The sequence below is a fragment of the Mirounga angustirostris genome, unplaced genomic scaffold (genome assembly GCF_029215605.1).
Source record: "Mirounga angustirostris isolate CCGP_5_RB_7025 unplaced genomic scaffold, mMirAng1.0.hap1 SCAF_5, whole genome shotgun sequence".
Classification (NCBI taxonomy): Eukaryota; Metazoa; Chordata; class Mammalia; order Carnivora; family Phocidae; genus Mirounga; species Mirounga angustirostris.
Window position 1 is genome coordinate 175714564 of NW_026991713.1, and position 21458 is coordinate 175736021.

Sequence of the window (21458 nt, forward strand, 5' to 3'; positions counted from 1 at the left end):
GAGCGAGAGAGAGCACAAGCAGGGTGAAGGGCAGACGGAGAAGCAGATTCCTGCATCAGACTCCCTGCTCAGCAGGGGAGTCTGCTTCTCTCTCTCTCCCTCTGCCCCTCCCCACTGCTCGTGCTCTCTCTCTCTCTCACTCTTTCCCAAATAAAATCTTTTAAAAAATAAATAGATCTTTTAAAAAGATTTATCTTTAAAAATAAGTACAGTTGATCCTTGAACATTGTGGGGGTTAGGGGTGCTGACCCCACACAACTGAAAATCTGAGTATAACTTTTGACTTCCCCAAAATTTAACCAATACCTTACTGTTGACTGGAAGCCTTACCAGTAACAGTTGATTAATACATATTTTGAATGTCATATGTATTATATACTGTATTCTTTATTTTTTTAAAAGATTTTATGTATTTATTTGAGAGAGAGAGAATGAGAGAGAGCACATGAGAGGGGGGAGGGTCAGAGGGAGAAGCAGACTCCCTGCCGAGCAGGGAGCCCGATGCAGGACTCGATCCAGGGACTCCAGGATCATGACCTGAGCCGAAGGCAGTCGCTTAACCAACTGAGCCACCCAGGCGCCCTACTGTATTCTTTTTTAAAAATATTTATTTGCTTGAGAGACAGCAAACACAAGGAGCGGGGAGGGGCAGAGTGTGAGGGAGAAGCAGGCTCCCCGCTAAGCAGGGAGCCCCACAGGGGGCTCAATCCCAGGACCCTGGGATCATGACCTGAGCTGAAGGCAGACACTTAACCAACTGAGCCAACCAGGTGCCCTTATATATGGTATTCTTATAATAAACCGGAGAAAAGAAAATATTAAGAAAATCATAAGGAAGAGAAAATACATGAACAGTTCTGTATTGTATTTATTGAATACAATATCAAACCCATGTTGTTCAGGATCAACTGTATTTCCTACTTCCAAAATATCCAAGTCAAAGTACAGCTCTTGAAAAGGTAAATGGGCCGTCATGACTTTTATTTTTTATTTTTTTATTTTTTAAAGATTTTATTTATTCATAAGAGACAGAGAGAGAGAGGCAGAGGGAGAAGCAGGCTCCCCGCTGAGCAGGGAGCCCGATGCGGGACTTGATCCCAGGACCCTGGGATCATGACCTGAGCCGAAGGCAGACGCCCAACCATCTGAGCCACCGAGGCGCCCCCATCATGACTTTTAAATGATGAAAATTTTCAGATACAGAGAAGATGCCTGACACCTAAGGATCTACCATCCAGATGTAACAAGAGATAACATCCTGCCATAGATGCTCTATCTTGAATTTTGGGGGAAAAAAAATCTTTGGTATCCTTCTCTGCTTGTTCTTTCAGGTTAATTTCACTATGTATTTGCAAAGTACAGTAAGTATTCTTCAGAGACTTTCTTGGCTTTTCATTTTACCTTCATATTAACTTGGAGAAACTGTTATCTTTACTCTTTCGTTTTTCCAAATCAGTTGGTTCATTTCCTCCCCTATTTCTCCCTTTGGGACTTAATTTTCTTTGATCTGAGAAAATGCCTGTGTCCTGAGTAAAGTTAATATCCTTGCATTTAGTCTTTGTCAGGTGGGGGTGAGGCAGTGTTAGCCAGGTGATCTTTCAGGAAACTGGATAGTTGTTTCTCTAAGCCCTTCTTTACAGCCCTGGGATCTTCAATTCTCAGAATTCGAAGTAAACAAGTGACTTTTTTCGTTTCAGGGCACACCAGTTTCCCTGTTACCCTATCAGTTATTGTCTTAGATCCCTTGTTAGAGGAATAAATACATTCCGTATTTCCATTCTGTTAGAACAGAGTCAAGTGTAGCGTAGTACTTGCCTAGAGACTCTCACCTTTTCAGTGCCCAAGGGGAAACTAGAGGTAGAGACCTGGCGCATCCTAGTATTATACAAAAGTATCCCCGTCATTGTTTTAAGACATTAGTGCTGTATTATGCTGCAACTTGCTTTTAAATTGCAGGGATAAGAGGGAATGGTTTCAGAACCCGAGGAGAAACGCCCAGAGCACCCACACAAGACTTCATACAACAAAGGCTAGCTCAGAGGGGTCAAAGAGTGCGGCCGGTGGGCGCCTGGGTGGCTCAGTCGTTAAGCGTCTGCCTTCGGCTCAGGTCATGATCCCAGGGTCCCGGGATCGAGTCCCACATCGGGCTCCCTGCTCAGCGGGAAGCCTGCTTCTCCCCCTCCCACTCCCCCTGCTTGTGTTCCTGCTCTCGCTGTCTCTCTCTCTGTCAAATAAATAAATAAAATCTTAAAAAAAAAAAAAAAAAAGTGCGGCGGGTACTGAGCACAGTGAGGGTTCCTTGCTATTTCCATATTCAATCACTAGAAGGCGAAGCACACAGGAAAACCCCACCTGGAGCCCCAGTCCAATCAGCCCTCAGTAGACGTCACTCAGGTGGTTTGGGGTAGGTACTTAGCCGTCAATGTCTACGGATGCATTGCTCTCCCAGCAAGGGCAAAATTCACAAATATCATCAAGTAGGTCACAGGGTCTCCTGCCAGAAGTGGTTTCCAGCCAGCTTCTGAGGCAACTGTCCCAAACTAAGCACAAAGGGAGGGGAAAAGGGGTCACACCGGTGCCGAGCACTTAATGTGTGTGCACCAGGCTCTAATTTGAGCTTCACTAACATGGGCTCATTCACACCTCACAAAACTCCCGTGGCAGGAGTCTCTGCAGGAAACGGAGATGGAGACTCATGTTAAACCAGGGTCACGGAGCTAGAGTGTGAGGAGTGACCCCAAAGCTTGTGCTTTCCTTACTCAGGGTTCCCACCAACCACTCATGATTTCTATTGAAACGAAATCTTTGCTTGACCTTTCCACGAAGTCGTCCAACCTAGTGGTGTCTTTGGAAAGGCTGGGCTGGATCTTCTCCCTTCCACCTGCAACCTTTTCGTCCCCCCTCGCCTATTTCTCTACCTACTCCTCTCTCAACCAGCTTGTAAGGAAGCAGGAAACGTTATTCTGACACTGTGATTGAACTGGATGGGGAATGGATTGGTGTCTGTAAGCAGCCAACTTAGCCCACTTAGTAGAACTTTATTTCTCCTCATGCTTTCATTTAAAAAAATTCACACGAATAAAACAGCTGGATAAAAAAGTATTAATTACCTGATAACCTTTATTGGAGAAGTGAAAGGAACTTTGAAACAGTGCATCATACAAGGTCTTTGTTTCCTATGTGTGTGAGGACGCGGCCCCAGTCCCGCCCTCCCACTCAGCCACCCTATTTATTAAGATGTCATCCTGGTTGGGCGCAAAATGGTGGTAACATCTTAGCCAGTTTCACTTTTACATGGGCAGAATGACTAGAGAAGACACTGATACTTCCGAAGTCAGGCAGCCTGCTGAGGTCCCAGATCCTTGTCTGCATTGTGCTCTCCCACAGTGATCCCAGCTTTTGTTTAATTTACATGCACAGAAACAGTGTGAGCCCCCCACCCCGCCCTCAGTGTGGGCAGCAGTCTGCTCCACTATACCGAGATTTCCCACCCTTCCTCCACGCTCTCAGAATCTTCCAAGGAGGATGAAAACAGAAACTAAACCAAGACTAGAATGCTGGGAAGATACAGATACACAAAAGGACAACCATGAGGCAGGGCGGTGGCGGGGTTGGGGGGGCAACGGGACGGGACGCAACAAAAAGAGAGATCAAGACAAGAGGTTCAACTATGCAGTCACACTGCCAATTTAGAAAGATGTTAAGAGACACACTAGATAAAAATAAAACCCATCTAGCTCCCTTCTTCCACAAGATATTTTAATGCAGCAAGCAAAAATACTACATCCTTCTTGTAGTAAGCACTGTTAGTATTCAACACTTTAACATTTATGGTGCATCACGTAAAAACAAAGTCATATGCTTTTGCACAAATCAAAAAAATGTAGCAAATCAATAAAATGGCAAAATCAGGAGGAAAAATTCCAATTTTCCCTCAAAATACAGAAAGTTTTAGATTAATTTGTGGACAATAAATGCTTGCGGCCCTATATGGAGCTTTTATTGCCAATTGAAAAATGAAAAAATCATCCTGACATAGGATGTTCCAAAAGCCTAATTCACAAAAAAAGGACAATTTATTCTACGTTAAATAAAATGTTTATTTAGGATGGTAACACAAGATAAATCATGCAAGAGCTCAGTAAAAACAAAACAAAAAACAAAAACAAAAAAAATCAAAGAGTGTAAGGAATGGCAACTGGTGCTGCCAATTAAGAAAAAAACTGTAAATCATTTTACTACCCGAAAGTGATACGAAAAACCATTTGAATCTGAGCACGGACATGGTTGTAGTAAGCTTTTGGAACTGTAAATTAAAGTGATAGGTGACTAACTTGTATTCCATTCCTCAGAGGAGCATAGTCCTAGATCCAGCATAATCATTAAATGTCCCTCACATCCCACATTTAGATGGCAAGCAGCCCAGAGCCCCTGCCCACTGAGTTCTCGGACACCCTTGGGACAGTCTCAAACTCACTCTTCTTAGCGGGAGAGGGGGGCAGGCACCTTTGGTGACTCTTGAACGAGACTCCATCTACATTCAGAATCCAAAAATCTTGGTAATGAAAACCATAAGCTTGTGAGTCATCCTTACCAGCCTTACATGTAGTGTTGTGATGTCCAAGGGAGGATTTCCACATTAGGTGGGAAGAGATTTGAACAAAGATAGATCAAATTGAACATAGTGTCTCAGATTTCAAACAGATAGAACTCATCTTTTGGCAAAAAATAAATATAGTGGAATGCAAGTTTGATAGATGGAAGAATATACAATCTACCAACTGTCAAGGAGTACAATTTCACTGCAGACACCAAGAATCAACAGTTTCAAAGAATGAAAAAAAAAAAGTTTGCACTTATTCCTCACAGAATCTTCACTCTCGGAACTACCCCAACTGAAGCTACACACTGAATTTATTAATACAGCATTAAGTTTCTTTGTGTAAAAAAATCTTTGTACATAGGAATAAAAAAAGATAAGGCAAGATGCATTAAACAGAAACCTTCTGGTTCTTTTCCTCTGGGTTCTTACAGAGCCACTGATGACTTTTTGCAACAAAAGAGTTAAGTTTCTGATTTTCCGCATCACGCATCTTGTGCCTTTGCTGTGGTAAGAATTCTGTCCGAGCACCCTGAAGGACAGAGGCTGGGGTGGTCTTTGGCACTTACGCTGGCAGACTGAGCTTCTTTCCCTTGAGTACTAGAATTTGAGAGAGAGGGAGAGAAAACAAAAGGTTACTGGTATTGACAAGCTTATCGTTGCTTTCTTCCTGTTCCTAGAGGTCTGCCACACTTAAGACAGCACAGAATAAGGTACAAGGAAACAAGCCCTTGGCATCACGAGTCATTGGATTTTGGTGTCAATTAACAAACCCCCTGAACTATGAGTATGTCACACACACACATATTTGAATTTTCTTCATGTTCCTTGATGTCACAGCAACTGAATTTAAGAAACACAAATTCGATTGAAATTGTCACTAAATTCACAACAGCATTTTCTTCTCATTACTTTCTCCCCTAATCAACATATAGTAAAATATAACTGTTAACATGTACAGAGGTCTATGAAATTTTGGACGTTAAAAAAAAGATACATATGTCCCTGTAGCCAGCAATTCCACCATAAGGCATTATAATGTCTACCAAGGGTTCTTGGCCTAAGTCTATGGTTGGGTTTCAGGGGCTCCTGAATCCCCTAAAACTATATGCATACATTTGTGTGCACATGCATTAATGTGCTTTTTTATTTTTTGAACAAGGACCACAGTTTTCATCAGATTTTTGTGATGTTCGCATGTCCTATACTCACATAAATGTGAAAATATACATATACAAGGATACTGATTTAAGCAGTTTTTGTTTCTGTTTTTTGAGAGAGAGAGAATGTGCAAGCTGGGGGGTGGGGGCAGAGGGAATCTTAAGCAGGCTCCATGCTCAGTGTGGAGCCCGACGCGGGGCTCAATCTTATGACCCTGAGATCATGACCTGAGCCAAAATCAAGAGCTGGACGCTTAACCGACTGAGCCACGCAGACACCCCAGGCACTGGATTTTAATAGCAGCAAATCAGTAACAGCCTGAATACCCATGAACAGGGGACTGAGTAAGTAAATTATGGTAATACACATAATGAAACATTCTCTGTCTACTGAAAACTATGGAGATTTCTATCTCCTGACTTGAAAAAATGTGAGGGGAGGGGGAACAGATTATGTATAGAACAGCACGTATAGCTTAACTCATGTATCTGTGCATATGCATGGACATATCTGGAATTACACTTATCGAAACATTAACTATGATCATCTCTGAGTGGTAGGGTTTCAGGTGATTGTTTTCAGAATTATAAAAGCTGATTAAATTTCTTACACTAAAAACATGTTATTATAGAAAAACAATAAAGCCACAGAAAAGAAAAAGGCTGAAAACCCTGACCCAGATTTTTTTTTTTTTTTAAGATTTTTTATTTATTTATCTGAGAGAGAGAATGGGAGACAGAGAGCATGAGAGGGAGGAGGGTCAGAGGGAGAAGCAGACTCCCTGCCGAGCAGGGAGCCCGATGCGGGACTCGATCCCGGGACTCCAGGATCATGACCTGAGCCGAAGGCAGTTGCTTAACTGACTGAGCCACCCAGGCGCCCCTGACCCAGATTTTTGACAGTCATTAAAATGTTTTTCTGAAACCAGTTGTGCTTGATGAGCTAGTGCCAGATTAGGAGCAGGGAGCTCCTAAAAACACACAGGGAGGGAGCTCCTAAAAACACACAGCTGTAGGAACAAAGCAGGGAGAAGGCAGCCCGTGGTACCTTTTGTAATGTACAGGTAGAAGAAGTCACAGTAGAGAATAGTCTGGACAACGCCGGCCACCACAGCGATGAGGTCAAAGAAGCCCTCGAAGTAGAAGCGCCAGATCCAGTTGACAAGATAGAGAGCGCGGTAGAGGCCCAAGAAGAACAGGTAGTGGGTGGTGATGGTCTCCGCCTCCCCTGTCTTGCTGATCATGAAGAGCTGAGGAAGGATAGCCACTGATTCCAGGTAGATGGAGAAGGTCCACAAAATCTGTAAGAGAAACCACAGGCTTCAGTCAGCACCCAGTACCCACCGTGAGTTCACAGGAAATACTCCCGCTTTACTGTGGAGTGGCACAAAGAGTGAGGAGTCTAGGCATCGGAGGACAAACCAGAGTAGCTCGGCAATGGAATAAATCTCAGAAACTTGAGCTACATCGAAGAGGCACGACATTCCCAATGACAAGCTGGGTAACCCACACACCTCTGCCTCTGAATTTTCATTACCCATCTCTCCAGCATCTCCTTCCCGGTACAATTTGCTGTGAATCTACATATGTGTTTCTCCCAGGTAAGCTTGTCCCACTCCGAATCTAGGGCGCTCTCCGCCACGGTGCACGAGGCTGACAGCCGGGGCCTTCTACTCTCCCACTGCTGCTTTTCCTTACCAGCTGGTCTCCTTCACAGACTATCTCAGTATTTTCACCATGTTTCTTACTCTTTGGACTTTCTTGGTGTGGTTAAATCAAAGGGGTAAGTAACGAGAATTGTAATTACGTAAACACTCTGCGCAACTGGATTCACGTGGACGACAGAAGGCCTTGCACGTAGCCCTGGGAGTGTTCTGAATCCACAAGCAGCAGCTTCCCCAGGACGTTAAGGGAGGGGCGAGGCAGGGCTCTGTGGAGTGCAGGGCACCATGCAAACCACTTTTCCTCAACACACCCAGCGTAGCAACACTGCTTAGGGGATCTGCACACAGTATCAGAGTGCAACACCCTTACGTGAAGAACTGTGTTCTTCAAGCACTTGGACGGGCAAGGCACTGTCTTTGCTCCCACGGAAGCCTGGTTTACTCTCTAGAGAAGAATCCGGCAAATACCTGGGGGTTTAATTCCTGTCTGTGATTTAGTTACACCGAACAGTATATGCTGCACCAGAAGTTTGCCAAATCAAACAAGCCAGAACCTCCCACATTATCTGCAAACATGTCTGTTTGCCTAAATAACCTCTTAACTAACCTCCAGAGGGGAGAAATCATGATTGACTAGAAAGGAGAGGCCTCCCACAGGGACCACCAGAAACTCCACTCGGAAGGTATCATGATTTCCGTCGTAGGTTGCCTTAAATTTCATGTAGATCAAGTACACCGTGGCATAGGAACAGGCAATGTAGATGAGCTAAGGACGGAAGAAAAGCACAGGTCATCCATACTTTACAACGGCTCCAACTCCCTTGCCTTTCTACATCATCCATTTGCTCACAAAAGCAAGATTGTTTTCCTTGGCTTCTTTATTTTGAAACTTAAATACAATAAAGTTAACTTCGGGGGGTATATAGATCTGCTAGTCCTATAACCACCACCACACCACAATCAGGACACAGGATAGTCCTATCATGTAACCCCCCCAAAGACCTCCTTCATGCTGCCCTTTGTAGTCAAGCCCTTCCCCCAGGCCCAAAGTCTGGCGATAACTGATCTATTCTTCTTCCTTTTTTTTTTTTTTTTTTTGGATAACTGATGTATTCTTGGTCCCTGCAGTTTTTGCCTTTTCCAGAATACCAAATACATGGAATCACATAGTATGTCCCCCAGGACTGGCTTCTTTTAAGTACCATAATGCGTTCTCGGTCCAACCATGTTGCTGTGTGTTAACAACTGGTTCCTTTTTACTGCCGAGGAGCAGTTCACTGTCTGGGTGCGCACAGTTGTTCCTCCACACACTACCTTTGGGACAGGCGGGTTGTTGCCAGCTTGGAGGACAATAGATAGAGCTACTATGAACATTTATATACGGGCACTTGTATGAGCCTAACTTTTCATTTCTCTTGGGTCAGGACCTGGGAATGGGATTGCTGGATCATATGTTAAAAGTGTACCTTTAACTTTAGAAGAAACTGCCAAAGAAGGCGTTTTTTAAAATTAGCATATAATGTATTGTTTGTTTCAGGGGTACAGGTCTGTGATTCATCAATCTTACACAATTCACAGTGCTCAGCATAGCACACACCCTCCCCAATGTCCATCCCCCAGCCACCCCATCCCTCCCAACCCCCTCCAGAGAATGTATTTGTAATCTCACTTTAAACCATTAGATAGCAGCCTACGGGGCACAGTTCCACACCAGTGCGCCTCCCTCCAGCATGAGGCTATTTCTTAGCTAGTGCCTTTCTTTTCTTTCTCTCTTTCTTTTTTAAGATGTATTTACTCATTTGAGAGAGACAGTGAGAGAGAGAGAGAGAAAGAGTGAGGGGAGGGGCAGAAGGAGAGAATCTCAAGCAGACTCCCCATCAAGCGGGGAGCTGAATCCCATGATCCATGAGATTATGACCTGAGCTGAAACCAAGACTTGGAGGCTTAACTGACTGAGCCCCACCCAGGCACCCCTAGCTAGTGCTTTTCTAAAGAGAAGATACAATGTAGCCCACATTTAACTTTATGATCATTTTTACTTACATTGTGTTACTTTAACACAGAACATTCAGATCACTTCTATGAAATTCTGTCTGGTAGCATACCAAAAGCAAAACCAAAAGGAAGGGATAACTTGTCAAAGCTTACAAGGGAGCTCACATAGGAGTACAGCTGTTCAAAGGCATACAGTCGAGTTACGTTCTTTCACATTCAAAAGGTCAAACAGCATATAGTCATGTAACCCAAAGGAAAAGTCTGTTATTCTGAAATTACAGCAATTTTCAAAATGCAGAATTTTAGGCCCAAGAACCAAAGGGGAGGTTTAGCCTCTGAATGGAAACAAGTGGGATATCAGTTGGGATACCCAGTACTACTCCTCAGGAAAACCACCTTATGAAACTTATAGGAAAACATCTAGGCTTATTAAGAAAATGAGACCAATCATCAAGTCCTCATATGCTTAAAAACAAAACAAAGACACTAAACTATCCCTGGCACCTCATCATGAAGTTATACTTGCAAATAAATAGTTGACAAGGTATTAAAATTGTTGGTCTTACCCATAAACCAAACTACCAAAAAAAAAAAAATCAAGATTAGTATCTTATATTGTTAGAGTTCTCTCCACATACAAATATATGTATACATGTATATGAATAAGATAACATATAAATCTACATGTAACAACAAAACACATACATTTATACACAGTCTCCTCCAGCAGAACATCTGGCCAAGGCATGTGGTAGCTGGGAGGGTCCCTCCCCAGCGCCCGGAACATGGCCAGCCAAGATTCTGTCCCTAAAGGCTTAGGCAGCCACGGAGGTAAGCAGCTGCTTTTCTCCCCTCGCCTGTGCCTGGCATTTATAGTCAAAGCAATGAGCACATAAAACTTGGCTCTCACTCCTCTGATGTTCAGGACATGCTTGGGAACTAGAACCAAGCAAGGATCTTCTGAAAGCCAAGGATCCTGAGGGGATTCTTGCTCACATGCTTGTAATAACCTGCAGTTTTAACTTGCCTGGACAACAAGCAGGGACCTACCCTTTTTTTTTTTTTTTAAAGATTTTATTTATTTATTTGAGAGAGAGAGACACAGCGAGAGAGGGAACACAAGCAGGGGGAGTGGGAGAGGGAGAAGCAGGCTTCCCGCGGAGCAGGGAGCCCGATGCGGGGCTCGATCCCAGGACCCCGGGATCATGACCTGAGCCAAAGGCAGACGCTTAACGACTGAACCACCCAGGCGCCCTGGGACCTACCCATTTTAAGTAAGCTAATTATTTCCTGAATACGAGGCTCCGGTCACTTAGCGATGAAGAATGAAATGATTATAGGTAACTCAAATTTGTTTCTTAGTAAAGACTACAGGCCCAAATATGGCTTTGTCTACTCTGACCTGTGCTTATAAAAAATGCTTTTTAAGTACCACACCAATAGGCTTCAGGTTAAACATGACTTCCTCAGCTGTGCCCACAACACTGCCCCGCATGCAGGTGCTCAGTAAGCTATGTAGAACGAATGAATGAAAGAAATGAGACTCCTACTGCACACCCTGAGAGCCCCATACTCCTTCACAGCACCCATCACAAACTGCCGTCATTCACGGAGTATTGGGATGATCCGTCTACTCTCCCCAACCAGACACTAAGACTTCTGCTCGTTTTCGGCCCTGTCCTCAGAGCGAGGGAAGTGCCCGGCACTGTGGGTGCTCAGTAAGTCTAAGTTCAATGATGGTGCGAAACCGAGGCCTTGGCAAGCAGGGAGCATGCACCCCCAGTGGTCCGCAAGATGTAAGGTGGTACACAAACATCCTGCATTTTAATCATTACACATTTGTTTTCATGTGGATTCAGAAAAAATAGGACACCAAAGCCATGGATACTAATGCTTAGGACAAGTTAAAAGGTTTTAGAAATACATTAAACGAATTATGGTACAGATGTTATTTAGGCATGGAAAGAGTAATAAAGATGGCACACAAAGAAGTTCATGGAACATGGAGTTAGCAGGAAAAGAAAGAAAAGAAGTAGAAGCCTACACATAATCCCTCCCACAACAGCAAAACGAGGTACTGCAGCGAGGAGTCCTGGCTTTCATTCCTCCTTCTGAACCAACCTGCTGGGTTTCCCAGGGAGTCTGTAATTTCGCACTGCTTGAAAACATGATAGTTATCCCTCTTTCTTGCAGGGTTATCAAGAGCTTTAGAAGTTTATCATACTCAAGGAATTTAAGATGAAAAAATCTCTAACTGCACAGCACTTTAATTAAACAGATACTCCTCTGAAACAGAAAATGTGCTTAATGATAATGCCCTTCCCACGTCTATGTACAAGGTGGTCTAAAAGTGCTTAGGTCGAGAACAGCATGTTTAGACATTATTCTAGAAGATGTCTAAGTACACAGCTGACACAAACTTAATAGTTTCCAGAGGCCTGTGAGTTATGGATAAAATGCATTCCATTGGATGCCATACCATACCTTCATAGATGTATTATATAGTGAAATAAATGAAGTGAAAAGATCCAGGTAACGAGTTGTGAAGACCAGTGCAAAGAGAAGCTGGCTTTTTCCAGAAATACCTGAAGAAACAAAAGGAACATATTAGAAAAGCCTGTCTTAGAGAAGCTGAACGCTTCCCGCAGAGAAAACCGCAGCAAGCGCAGATACGGAAAGTGGGCTCCAGGGTCAAAGGCTGACGTCTGCGACGACTCCATAAACGCGAGCAGCCGTAGTTTTCCTTTCACTTAACACTCCTGAACATGCTCCTTCTGGGAGGCTCTACCTCTGCAGTCTTACCCTGCTGGCCGACGATGGGAAAGTGCCTGAATCATTCCAGCGCCACTGTACCAGGATGTTCTGTTCAAATGAGTATTTTTCTTCTTTTGAAAAGATTTTACTTATTGATTTGAGAGAAAGAGAGAGCGCAGGTGGGGGAGGAGCAGAGGGAGAAGGACCAAGCCGACTCCGCCCTGACACAGGGCTCAATCTCACCACACCATCCTGACCTGAACCGAGTTGGGACGCTTCACCGACTGAGCCACCCAAGTGCCCCTGAACACTGTATTCTTCAAATATATGCTTCAGGCAAGAATAATTTCACTAGTTCTGCTGGTATCTATTGTTGTAACTTGTCTGCTACCTTCCGCATCTTTCTTTCTACTTTAAAACAGTGTATCTCATGGTGACAAATCCTTCATGGCCTTGGGATCTAATCTGATTAAGGAGATGAGGAACACTGCTACAGGGAAGAGTCTGAGCGTACCACCCTGGAACAGTGGTATGGCCTCCCAAGGCAACTTATTTTGTGAGGGCAGCATTTCCTGGACATGTTAAGATTTTTAAAAATTCCATGTCTTGGGCGCCTGGGTGGCTCAGTTGGTTAAGCAACTGCCTTCGGCTCAGGTCATGATCCTGGAGTCCCGGGATCGAGTCCCGCATCGGGCTCCCTGCTCGGCGGGGAGTCTGCTGCTCCCTCTGACCCTCCCCCTTCTCATGTGCTTTCTCTCATTCTCTCTCTCTCAAATAAATAAATAAAATCTTAAAAAAAAAAAAATTCCATGTCTTAGATTCATCACACAGCCATAGAAATGTTGCTCTGGATGCCATGGCAACAAGAGGGTGGAACCTACTACTATAGTCAGTCCTCAAAAGCAGCAGTCTTTAAAAAAAAAAAAAAAAAAAAAAAAAACCAAAAAAACACCTTAAATCTGCTCCCACCTCCAACCACCAGTCCACCTGCAGAGCACTGCTGCGGCACGTGGAGATCAGCTGCGAAGTGTCGATGGTCACGTAGCATGTGCACTCAGCTTTTCTGACATCTCAATTTGGCCAAATATTTATGTGACAAAGGATGTGAACTATGGGTTTCAGATGAAGATTGAGCAAATTCATGAAGGAAACTGAATCCTACTGCACATCAGAACCCACCCACCTTCCTCTACGTTGCAAACTTCACACCATTAAACATTTCAGTAAGCATGCATTTTAAAGAAATGTTGCTTCACCACATTACTGGCAATGCTCCTATGGAATGTGAAAATTACATTGTTTTTAAATGATATTTTGTAACACAATTCTGCAGGTTGCTGAAACTAAAAAAAAGCCTGGATACAAGAATGTTACTTTCTACATACGAATAATTGCAGTTCTAGTCTATTCACAAAAATACCTAAACAGAACCTGAAGAAAAAGTTGACTCCTTCTGGACATATCAGTAGTAACCAATTTCAAGGGTCAAAGGTGGAGATACAGACAGTCTGCTCCTTTCAGTTTTCCCCAGTAATGGGGAACGTATTTTCTTATCAGAGATCAATGTTCCAAAGGAGAACAATGAGGTTGCCATTCACACAGAGACATGGGAGAAAGAGAAGACGCGATGAAGGGGAAAAGGATAGGGAGCATGCAACTCACATTTGATATTGGTTGAAGCTTTGAGAGAGAAATTCCCAGTTCCTTTCCCATCTGGTTCTTTCCAATATTTTATATAAAAAAATTATAGGGTACATACAGGCAAATTTGTTATAAAGGGTTTATTCTAATGGAACTTTGGAAGCCAGATAGATTTGCGATTTTTCCTCATTTTCGGCATCCCTGTATTAAAAATCCAGGGCTATCATATCAATTTTACCACTCCCTTTGAGACCCAACTCACATACCACTTCCTCTGGTAAGTCGTCTTTGAAGACACCCCCCTTGGTACTGTTTATCATTCAGCAAATACATAATGGAAACTACTTCCCAGCAGCTGCTGCCCCAGCTCCTATTATGATCTTACAACATACACTGCAATTATCCGGTTGCCTGTCTTCCCTCTTCCCTAATAGACACTGAGATCTCCAAAGGTTGGGCTCATGTCTTATCCATTTTGTATTCTCTGTGCTCAGCACTGGGCCTGACATGCAGCAGGGCTAAGAAAATATCTGCCGAATGAATGAACAAATGGTCAAAAAAAAGAGAGACAGAATTCATTTTATTTTCATGTCATGGCGTAAATTCTCATTTTGTGGTATTTTGGGATAACATTTCCAAGAAGTTTCTAAGTCATACTGTGTCTCTGTAACTGTCAATAGGCGATGTTCTGTGGGCTCTGCCCTAATTTACTGCCGACCAGAGGGTGGGAGAGCCCCTGAGCAGGAGAAGAGCAAGAGTCAGGCAGTGTGTGGCCTGCAGCTTGTCTCATGGTGCAGAATCCATGTAGGAACTGCCATGCTGGAAATCTAAGTGTGCTCATACAGTTCTACCCTATTCTTCCTGGACTGGGATCCTGATTAGGAAGTAGCAGCTTCTTCCTTTAAGACAGAAAAATTTTCCAGTCTTCACAAGATGGCAGAGATTCCAGCTGAAGACAGAGAGGGCAGGGGCAGGAATCTCCTTCCAGGGAGAGAACCTCCTGAAAGCCTGAGGGGCTCCCACAGTCACTTTCTCCCTGTTTGGGACCAAAGCATGTGAAGGCTGGCAGGTAACAAGCTCTCAAGAATACTCATTCTAAATGTTTCTGAAATGGCCATCCCAATACCAAATGCACCAAATATCCATATTAAGGAGTATGACACATTAAATGGAAATCAGTCATTAAACCTAACACCATTCCTATCTTTTACATTGGGCCAAATTAGGTTTAATAAAACCCTACAACTATACCCTACAGTGTATATTACTCTAAATTATGCTGCAGGTTAAAAGTTGCATTTCTTATATTCCCAGTGGTTTACAGAACAGAACCCCTGACCAAACAGAAAAGCTTTCCATGAATTATTTTTGTTCTGGTTAACAGCTGAGCTGCAACCAAGTCCCGTAGGTTAGACCACCAGGACAGTCTGCACTGTCAACAAGGCAGCATTCAACAAGGGCCCCAGGCACCATGCTCTAACCCATTGTCTCCAAGGATGTGGATACTCTCCTAAAGGCCATTAACTTTCCCTGGAACCAGCAGCCGAATAGTCAGGAACTGACTCGTAACACAACTCTTGTGACCTAGGGAAAAAGAGCCTCTGAAGCCAGACAGACTGGGTTTAAGCTCAGCCCCTGAACACCCAGGGTAAGCCTGGGCCCATGACATACATTGCGCCCCACCCCCAACCTCACTTTCTGCATCTCTCAAATGGGGACAAATTATGACAACTTTGTGGGACTGCTAAAGAAAAAGTGCTGTATATTACACCTGTCACATTGCAAATGCTTGATAAATGACAGCTCTCACTATGTCCTGTTTTGTTGTTTTTTCTTGTTTTCAAAGAAATCCATGCTATTTAATTAAAAATTCCAACTGGGCTAAAATATAAGGAATAAAAACAAAAGGACCTTTTAACATCCCTCCCACCTCCATTTTAAATGCAACTTTCCAGGCTTTTTAAAAGCTCCTTTATGGGGCGCCTGGGTGGCTCAGATGGCTAAACATCTGCCTTTGGCTCAGGTCATGATTCTAGGGTCCTGGGATCGAGCCCCACATCGGGCTCCTGGCTCAGCAGGGAGCCTGCTTCTCCATCTCCCTCTGCCTCTCTCCCTGCTCATGCTCTCTCTCTGTATCTCTGTGTCTCAAATGAATAAATAAAATCTTTAAAAAATAAAAATAAAAATAAAAGCTCCTTTCTATATATGTGTTTGTATATGTACCTGCATATATGTTTGCCCCTTAAAGTGGGGCCACAGAATCTTCTGCTTTACAATTTGCTTTTTTTTTTTTAAAGATCTTATTTATTTGAGAGAGAGAGAGACAAGCAGGGGGAGCAGCAGAGGGAGAGGGAGAAGCAAGCCTCCTGCTGAGCAGAGAGCCTGTTGTAGGGCTCGATCCCAGGACTCTGGGATCATGTTCTGAGCCGAAGGCAGATGCTTAACCAGCTGAGCCACCCAGGTGCCCCTACAATTTGTTTTTTTATCTTAACCTCTCAGATTTATCTTCCCCTGTTAATACTTTTAGCTCCTTCTTGTTAATGGCTGCATAGTGTTCCATAGTGTAACCATACCACATCTTCACAACCGCTCCATTAACGGACATTTGGGTTGTTTACAACTTTTTTATGAATACTACATGAACATCTTTTTATCTATAAACAGTGTTTTATAGTTATTTAGGTACAAGGAACATCTTTATACCTATAGTTTATTTACACATATGGCAATTTCTGCAGTTCAGATTCCTTACAGTCACTGGTATAAATATATGAACATCAACTTTAAGTTTTGATAAGCAGTCAGATTTCCTCTAGAAAGGCTGTGCCAATTTTCATATTCACTAACACCAAATGAGAATGGCCTTTCACACCCTTGCCTATGTTACATGTTATAAACCCCTTACTTTTCTCACCCAGTGAGGAAATGATGGCATGCATTGCTGTTTTACTGTCCAAGTTCCTAACTGTTAATGCGGCTGGGCATTCTTTCACGCTTAATGGGCCTCCTGTTATTCTTCTGTGAACTGCCAACTTTGCCCATTTTTCTATCCTTTTTATTTGTAGGATTATTTTATTATGTATGTTAGCTTTTTGTCACTTAGATATATTGCAGATTATTTCTCTCAGCTTATTGTCTTTTAACTTTGATGATATTCTGAATCGGTAAGTAAATTTGGGGAGATGAATCATCTTGCCTCCTTACCGGCCTATCTAGTCCTATTCAGAACCACGGTTACGAAGATACATTCAGGTCATCTTCTATGTCCATTAACAAAGTTTCAGACTTTTCTTCACAGAGGTCTTACCTACACCTTGCTGGGAAGTCAGGGGAGCCTTCCCTGGGATCCTTCTAGCCACTTCACATCCACAGGATTTACTGCCTGCATTTAATACCCTTTATTTTTAATACCCTTTATTTTTATCTTTTTATATATGTCTTATTATTTCAAGTAAATTGCAACTTTCTTGAAAGCAGAGACTTTGATAGCTATAAGCTGCTGTTCTAAATTGTGTCCCCACTACCTTGCACTCAATGGGTGGTCAACAGATTTTTTTTTTTAAGATTTTATTTATTTATTTGACAGAGAGAGACACAGCAAGAGAGGGAACACAAGCAGGGGGAGTGGGAGAGGGAGAGGCAGGCTTCCCGCCGAGCAGGGAGCCCGATGCGGGCTCGATCCCAGGACCCTGGGACCATGACCTGAGCCGAAGGCAGAAGCTTAATGACTGAGCCACCCAGGCGCCCTGGTCAATAGATGTTTGGGAGCAATGATTAGTCAACAGACTGGCACTCAAAAGAACAGAGGGGACAGCTGCTACAAAGAGGGAGCTGGGAATGTGATACAATAGCTTCCTGAAGTACTCAATGACCACAATAAAAGAGGAGATTTTTGTATTCAAAATTATAAGCTGTCCAATTATGAGAAAAGCAGGGGACACTGGATGTTCCTGTCATGTATGGAAGGATAAAAAGTCTACAACAAAACCAACATAACAGCTAACAACAATCAAAGCAATAGATGGGGGAGGAGGGGAGAGACTAGGAGAGGGCGGCTGGGAGTCATGGATCTCAAAAGCACTCCACTAGTAATGTAAGCACAATAGATACAGCACTATTAATAACTATCAGCCAGCCTACAGAAAAATGTTGATAAGAAGTTCTTCATCTACAAACCAAGGCTTGTTCTCCCAAGGCTATCCAGGTCAGTGTAGAGGACAAGGATAAAGTGATAACTTGAGTGTACTGTGGATCCAGCTGCAACGATAGTTCAGGGATATGAGAAAGTCACACTTCATTTGGGCACCCCTTTGTAATGACAATAGCAGACAAAGACAGAGAGCTAAACCAAGATCAGCTCTCCTACCCTCACTTTAAAACAGGCCCTTTAAGGTGGTCATTCTCAAATTAGATGGTCAGGAAAACAGAATCTCCAGCTTCCTCACTAACCTGTCTCATCCCTTACCCTAAGGGAAAAAAGCCCCATGGTTCTGGCTGCAGGCATGTTCAAAACAGGTGCCCAAATCCTAAAATGAACCCCAATACCAATATTGTCAAAGTGAGAAACACAACCTGAACGTACAAGTCTCTTATTCCAGTTATTTGAGAAACTCATATCAAATTCTCTTTCAAAAGCCTCTAAACAACTTTCATAATTTAGAATGGAAAAACAAAGCAGCCAATCAAATTTAGCATTTAATTCTGAATAAATGATCTCGGTGATTTTGATTTTTAAAAGGCCAGGAAATCTCATGTATAAGAACTAAAATGATCTTCAGTCTGACAAAGAGAATAGTTTAATAATGCCCTATAACTTCAGGTTAACTGTAGGAAGACTTGACAAATACACAAGAACTTAACTACTTATCTTCCTTATTATCTTGGCTGAAGTATTTTCTATTTTCCTAAATGCTCTTAAATCTCCCAAATGAAGATAGTGAATATTAAAAAACAAACAAAATAGCAAACCCTCTCACTTTCTCCATATTACTCAAGGTTTCCTTAAGAATTCTATACGTGGAGGTATACTAGCTTCTCCCCAACATCTTAATTTAGGTATGTGTTTAAGAGACAGCAAGCTTCAATACTTAAGGACTTGACAGAGAACGGGATTCTGAGAAATACATGAAAGAAAACTAAGAGACTCATAGAAAAATTTTGAAGCAAAAATCAAGATAAAAGTAACATTTTCTGAGTGAGGGGTGGCTGAAATGGGTAAAGGCAGTCAAAAGGTACACACTTCCAGTTATAAAATAAGTCCTGGGGATGTCATGTACAGCACGATGACTACAGTCAATAACACCGTATTGCATATTTGAAAGTTGGTAAGAGAACAGATCTTTAAAGTTCTCATCACAGGAAAAAAATGGTTAACTATGTGTGGTGATGGATGTTAACTAAACTTATGGTGATCATTTCACAATATATACATATATCAAATCATTATGTTGCATACCTGAAACTAATACAATGTATAATATGTCAATTATATCTCAATAAAGCGGGGGGGGGGGGGGCGTGACAAATTTCCTGAGTGCAATGAAAAGATGACCTAAACTACTGGTCTGGCATCAGAGTTTAAACTAAAATTACTGAGGCCAAAATAGACAATACTGATTCAAAATCCTTAACTGTGAGTTTGCTTGTGTTTCAATCCTGGCTCTACCATTAATTTCCTCACCTCCCTTAAGGCTCAGTTCCCTCCTCCACAGAATGGGGACAACAGCACCTAGCTCTTAAGGTCATTTTAAAGACTAGGTGGAAAAAGCTATATAAAGCATTTAGTGCGCTACCTAGTACACAGCACGTGCTTAATTGTCAGCTATCACAACTGCTGCAGTTACTTTGCTATAATTGTAAATCTTACAACTGAATCTCTCAGAATATGTACAAAATGAGAGATCACCTCCAAGCCAGACAACACTGGTTTCAGTACATGGACTTTGTAACATCCATTTTGACTGCTCAAAGGTCTCTTGTTTTTGCTTACTTCCTCCATCTCAGGTATGTTCTGGGGAGACAGGTGAGTCCTGAAGACAGCAGTCAGTGATGTGGGGTGCTACCCTAGATATGGAAATCTTTAGAAAATGATCAGGGAAATGGGATCTTTTACTGCCTGTGCAAAAACTGAGCTCTTGAATTCAAAAGTTATTTCACTGAGGCCGTGGCATCAAAAAGAAGTTTAAAGAAGACACTGCATTTCAAGAAATCGTTTAAAAATGTGCCCCTCTGAAGCTTTTAGGGTTAATGAAATGTAAAACTTCACAGCTTTTATCTGGGAAAGATTTGTCCCACTGCCTCCCAGCAATGCATGCATGAAATGCGTACTCCAGAGGCGGGAGTCGCCAACTCACTGGTGACGTGGAGCGAGGAATTACAGGAGACCACACGAGACCTCGGCGGTACCCGGCGCCGCAGGTTTAGGAGAACCCGTTATCAGATGGAGACACTTAAGAGTTCGACAAACTAGCTCGTTTCTCAAAGCAGCACTGACGGTCCCCAAGAAATTCATTTAGGGACCTCCCCCCCCCACACACACCCCCGTGGCAGGCGAGATCCTGGGTCCCAGAGCTGGGGTGAAGCCCACACAACTCTAGGGTCAGGTCTGACCCGACACCCTAACCTAAAGGCCAGTCCTCGAAGGGGCAGGGTAGGGAGCGGGGTGACTTCCCCGAGCCCGCTCCACCTCCCGGGCTGGCCTGGCTGCCACGTCAGGCCGAGCGGGCCGCGCTCCGGCCCATCCTCCTCCCTCCAGTCCCATTGATTCGCGGGCTCCCCGCACCTCCCGACCCGCCGCCCAGGCGCGCGGAGCTGCGCCCATCAGAGCCGAGGGCCGAGGGGGCAAGCCGGCCGGACTCCCCCCCCCCCCCCGGCCCCCGCCCCATCCAAACTTTTCAGACAGAATGGGGCCCCGCGCAGTCTGGCTGGCGCCTCCCCCGCCCCGACAGCTCAAGTTCGGGGGCCGACCCGGAGCCGAGCGGGGCCCAGAGCCGCGACACCCTGCCCGGCCTGGGCGCCCACCCCGAGTGGCCGCAGGGCACCCCCCGCCAGGGCCGATCCCCCGCCGGGCCAGGCGAGGGGGTGTGTCGGGCGCCGCGGGCCCGCGGGCCGTGGGGCGGCCGAGGTCGGCGGCTCCTCGGGGCGACCCGGCCTGGCGCCCGAGCCTCTCCGGGACCTGGCCCGCCGCTCACCGGCGCAGGAGCGCGTCTTCCAGATCTTCAGCAGCAGGATGACGATGGCCGCCAGGTGGGATAGGTCCCCCGTCAGCCGGAAGATGTTCATGGCGGCGGCGGTCGGCGCGGCGGCCCGGGGCTCGGCAGCTCAGGCGGCGGCGGCGGCCCCCGAGAGGAAGCGGCGAAGATGGCGAGAGCGGGCGCGACGTGGCCAGGGACGTGGCCGAACTGCCGGCGCGCGCGGGGCAGTCTGGGAGCGGGGGGGGTGGAGCCGCTGCCAGGCCCCGCCCCTTAAAGGGGACGCGCCCAGCGCAGGCCCGGCCCGAAGCGCCCGCACAGGGGCTCCCTCCCCAGGACCCCGACCCCTCGCGAACTTCCCCCGGCCGGTTTCCGGCCTCGCTCGGGTGCCAGCGATTTCCTTTAAGTTTTTGAAATGACACTCCCTTGTGAGGGATTTTTCCCCCCCTCCCAC

General features: G+C 44.5%; 1 protein-coding gene across 1 annotated transcript; it reads right to left on the reverse strand.

The window, feature by feature from the left end:
- Positions 1 to 3100: 3100 nt before the first annotated feature.
- On the reverse strand, positions 3101 to 21214 carry KDELR2 (KDEL endoplasmic reticulum protein retention receptor 2). The gene is made up of 5 exons (XM_045875846.3): positions 21005 to 21214; positions 11904 to 12004; positions 8032 to 8190; positions 6809 to 7061; positions 3101 to 5200 (listed from the first exon to the last, which is right to left on the reverse strand). The coding sequence occupies exons 1-5, from the start codon at positions 21093 to 21095 to the stop codon at positions 5166 to 5168; spliced, it is 639 nt and encodes a 212-aa protein (XP_045731802.1). The 5' UTR covers positions 21096 to 21214; the 3' UTR covers positions 3101 to 5165.
- Between the last annotated feature and the right edge of the window lie 244 nt (positions 21215 to 21458).